Source organism: Adiantum capillus-veneris, chromosome 12 (genome assembly GCF_014529385.1).
Source record: "Adiantum capillus-veneris isolate H3 chromosome 12, ASM1452938v2, whole genome shotgun sequence".
Classification (NCBI taxonomy): Eukaryota; Viridiplantae; Streptophyta; class Polypodiopsida; order Polypodiales; family Pteridaceae; genus Adiantum; species Adiantum capillus-veneris.
The window spans coordinates 1,835,643-1,840,414 of NC_140942.1; the positions used below are offsets into that span (position 1 = coordinate 1,835,643).

Genomic DNA, 4,772 nt, shown 5'->3' on the forward strand with positions numbered 1-4,772 from the left:
CACAATCACACTAATCTAACACGTTCAAAAGAGCAAGGGTGTGTCACTCACCGTCCTACGCTCGTTTTCGTAAAAAAAAATTCGTCGCGAAGAAGAGGGAGAAGTGGACGCTAGTGGTTAACAATGCCATTCAAAAATTTGTTTTTGGGATTTCACTGATACTTTTAATTTATTTCATTGTCTAGTATAGGGTAAAGGGGCCAATGGTGGACCAGCTAAGAGGAGTTGGCCATAGCTCCCTCCCTCGTTATCAGATTTGAGTCGGAGGAGGTGCAAAAGATGCGCGCTGAAGAGAGGGTTTCATAGCAAAAATTTGAGCCCAATCTGCCTACGATTGCAGAATAATACATAGCGTAGCGCATTTTCCAATGCAAAATGAAGCTTCTCACGTGTTAGAGACAGACAAGACCCAGTAATAATCAGTTTTTCAGCAAATCAAAGAAGAACACATCACCAAGATTCGAAGCATATTCCAATTTTTTGGCTCTAAATTGGAAGGAGGTGCAACTTTGTTCTGGTACCCATCCCCTTATTGGCCCCTTTACCCTATAGGATGGCGGAGCCACTTAAAAGACGATTCTTGTTTAGAGACCCGTCCACCCCCAAATAAATAATACTTCAAGGCACCACTTTAGGGCCAACAAGTTGTGAGAGCACGCTTGGTTACAAGGGAAATAACGTGTTGTGGGAAATCTATTGTGCGTTCCATCCTTGCTGTCCTCGTTGCCCCCCCTAAGACGGTGTCGCCTTGGCACCCAGTTTTGTTGTACGAGAGTTCGAAAATTGCGTCGATTTTTACCTCAGAAGCTTTATCTACGCTCCCGTTTTTAATGCAGATTTCCATTGTGTAGCTCTTTCATTTGCGCCCCTCCAAGCTCGGAATGGTCCAGCTGAGATCTCCCAATTTCGTGTGCAGTTTTGGTGCCTCTAAAGTGGCTCCTCTACCCTATAGATAGAGAGAGAGAGACCGTCCTTTAATAGACAATAGATAGATAATAGAGAGATTCTCGGGAATGCAAAATGAAGATGTGGGTTTCGTTGGCGCGCCAATTGTCTGCACAGACTTCGCTCACGACGATAGAAGGAAGAGAGGAATTGAAGGAATGCACTCATTGTCCTTTCCGATTATTGAAGACAGATGTGTGAGTGGTGGTGACAAATTTGCCATTCCTGCACCCACATTATTATTTTGCTTCGTAGTAAGAACAGATAGTAATCCGAGCAGGACCATGAGTGACCAAGACAAAGGAATAGCGACAAGAGATGGTAACCATCAGACTGTAGGACGACCCATGAGTAATGATTCATATACAGAGCTTACAAGTTTATACATGGTGGATTTCTGGTTCTGCTGCTCCGTGCACGATTCCTACCTTTGGAGGACCGCCTGTGTTGCGAGGACAAAGGCTTGGTAGGTGTCCACAAAGAGAAGATGTCGGTGAACGGACCATTTGCTCTTCCATGGTTACACATGCATATGAGCACGATCAAGATGTATCACCGTTATCAGCATGTGACATTTGGCAGGTACTGGCGAGTCAGCCAAGTATTACCACTTTGGCTTCTATCCTGCGCTGCTGCGGTACATCCAAAGCATTGCTCGATGGTATGCTCGTTCATGAACACATCCAGAGGCAAGGGCTACTTCATAATATTTTCCTCAGTAATTGTCTTGTGCTCATGTATGCGCAATGCGAAAGCATGGAGAATGCCCAGCAAGTGTTCAACAGGATTCCTCGACCAAATTCGTACTCGTGGAGTATACTCATTAAAGGTTATGCTCTTAATGGCAAGCTGGACGAAGCAAGACATGTGCTTGCTCAAATACCTAATCCAGATGCTGTTGCTTATAACACAATGATTGCAGCCTATGCGCAAAAGCAGCAGGGCAGAAAAGCACTTGATCTTTTCTGGAAAATGCAAGCAAATGGGATGGAGCCAGACACAGTAACTTTAACAAGTACTCTCGAGGCTTGCTCAAGCTTCGCAGGTTTAGGAGAGGCACAGGAGCTCCTTGCATATATTAGTAGTAGCAAGTTTGCAGAGGACAATTCAGTGAAGACGTCCCTTATAACCTTGCTCGGAAAATTTGGAAGGCTGGATGATGCATGGGAGGTCTTCAGCAACCTATTGAACAGGGATGTTGTGTCCTGGAATGCAATGATGGCAGCCTATGCTCAGAACGGCCACAGTAAGAAAGCTTTGAGTCTTTATTTTCAAATGCATCTGCAAGGCATGGCTGCTTCACTTGCGACACTTGTGCATGCTCTTGCTGCCTGTACTTGTCTCTTTGATCTCAAAGAAGGGCAAAAGATTCACAAATTTATGGTCTTGTATGGCTATGATGAAGGGCTTTCACTAGGGATTTCCCTAATACATATGTATGGTAAGTGTGGGTGCCTCAGTGAGGCGAGGGATTCCTTTAATCGAATAGCGTCACATAATGTGGTCTCGTGGACAGCTTTGATGACTGCATGTGTGGATGGAAACGTGGATGAAGAAGCACTAGATGTGTTCTTTTGCATGCAATACCATGGTTTTGACCCCAATGAGGTAACTTTAACCTGTGCTCTGACTGCTTGTGCTAGTTTGGCAGCTTTGGAAGCAGGGCTTGTCATTCATGCTGCAGTGATGTGTAATGCGCATGAACGTAATCAACTTGTCGGGACTGCCCTTGTCCATATGTATGGAAAGTGTGGACATGTGAATAATGCCAGATCCGTGTTTAACATGATGCGTCAAAAGGATGTGGCTGCTTGGAATGCTATGCTGGCAGTGTGTGCCCAAAGTGGGCACGGGAAGGAGACAGTGGAGCTCTTTGATGAGATGCAGATAGCTGGTTTCAGGCCAAATACTGTCACTTTTACTTGTGTTCTTACCGGATGCAGTCATATGGGATGGGTTGATGATGGTAGGAAGTATTTGATGTCTCTGCATACAGAATTCAGTCTGCCGCCTACAGCAGAGCATTGCTCTTGCATGACGGATCTTCTAGGCCGTGCCGGGTGCCTGGAAGAAGCGGAGGCCTTGCTTGATTGTTTTGCTGTGGGAAAACTGGCTCCATTATTGACAAGCTTGCTTGCCGCCTGCAAAACTCATGGTGATTTACGTCGGGGTTTTTGTGCTGCTGATCAATGTATTCACTTGGATCCAAGAGATCCAAGACCTTTTGTAATGCTGGCTAATGTATGTGCCACAGCGACTGATTTTGACGAATAAATTATGGATGTAAGAACAGTGTTTCAGTTAGCCCAACCAGAAGCAATTGTTGTGGGCATGTTTCTCTGGTGTTTTTGTGGCATCACGTAGTGCACTTTGATTTGTGCCCTATGAAATCGCATAAAGGTTGTAAAGCTTTGAATTGGTAGTGCATTTTTTATGCTGGACCAACATCTTTAGCTATCAAAGTGGCAATGATGATGGTTATATGTATCCATGTGAGACAGATACAGTTAGCTTTAGTGACTGCTATTGATGTAGTGGCATAGGCTCCTTCCTCTCCACCTTATCTATTTCAAAACATATTTTCGTTCATGAGAACAGATATCTCTGCATTGTCCATCAAAATCCATACAGCGGCCGCTGGTGCACTAGTCCCAATATAGCTTCATCATATAGTTCAACTAAGAAATGTCAGAGGAGTGTGGGAAGATGGGGCACTTACGTCGACACATTTCCAATTTCCAAACAATTAAGCATCCTTTTGGGATAGCAATAAAACTACAACTACCTTTTTTTGGTGAAACCCAATTGTAATTCCTTTTCTACATTGTGCTCCATGAGACTAGTCTAGGGGATGACCAAAATTGCCATTCATACTGCAAACACGATTAAAACTTGCCATTATAACCAGGTGGCTCCTCCCACAATGAGGCCGTGGGTTGGTGACGATGCAATCCTTGGCAAAATGCCCCTTCTTCCCACATGCGTAACATTTCTTAGTTGAACTAGATGATGAAGCTATATTGGGACTAGATACAACATTGGCAATAGTGACTACTATTGATGTGGTGGCATAGGCTCTGTCCTCTCCACCTTTTAGTGTTCCAAGATTTCTTCCCTCTTCTTGAAGCAAATTGACTACATCTTGCAATGAATGAGGGTTCATATTTTTTCTCCTTCAAAACTAGGAGAATGTTAATGAAGCTCTCTAGGAATGCTTTAAGAAGGATGGTAACTAAGTCTTCTTCATCTTCTTGGCGTTGATTGTGTTCTTGAGTCTACTGATTACACTAGCTAGGCATTTCTCCTTGTCAACAGTCATCCATCTCCATAGTGATTTTATATAGTAGCATTCCGAGTACAATTTTGCTATGCTTAGCTTTATCACCAAATGGATTCTCTCAAGGCCCGCTATGTATTCTGTGTTGAGGTGCATTCAATCAACAAAATGAACATAATAATAATTATAAAATCTAGGGCTGTAATAATGAGGTGAAGTGTTTGTTCATCCTCCTTTACTACAGCTCGTGCATGAGTGTTATGCAGAGGATACTCTTGTTTGAGTGCTTTCTTTTTGGATTGTGATTGGTACTCGCTCTACGGCCCTTAGATATTTCTTAATTTAAAAATTCGCTAATGTGTGACCTCAAAGGAGACTTTCTTGTGCCAATGTTGACCTCTTTGCAAGAGCATTATCATCAGAGCACACACTTTAAAGTATGGGGTACCCAATCCTAGAAAATCAGAAAACCGCTCATTAGTTGGAGCTAGAAAAGGGAAGGGAAAGTGAAGGGGGGCATGCCACGTGCAGGGCAGGGCATGCCCCTCTC

General features: G+C 43.7%; 1 protein-coding gene across 1 annotated transcript; it reads left to right on the top strand.

Moving 5' to 3' along the window:
- Positions 1-867: 867 nt before the first annotated feature.
- On the top strand, positions 868-4,291 carry LOC147445208 (pentatricopeptide repeat-containing protein At2g13600-like). Its single transcript, XM_086524764.1, has one exon. It carries the CDS (start codon positions 1,300-1,302, stop codon positions 3,217-3,219), a length of 1,920 nt encoding a protein of 639 aa, XP_086380890.1. The 5' UTR covers positions 868-1,299; the 3' UTR covers positions 3,220-4,291.
- Positions 4,292-4,772: the final 481 nt, after the last annotated feature.

Bases quoted from the DNA above. Each gene is read 5' to 3' on its own strand.
- LOC147445208 (XM_086524764.1), top strand. From the start codon at position 1,300: ATGATTCATATACAGAGCTTACAAGTTTATACATGGTGGATTTCTGGT.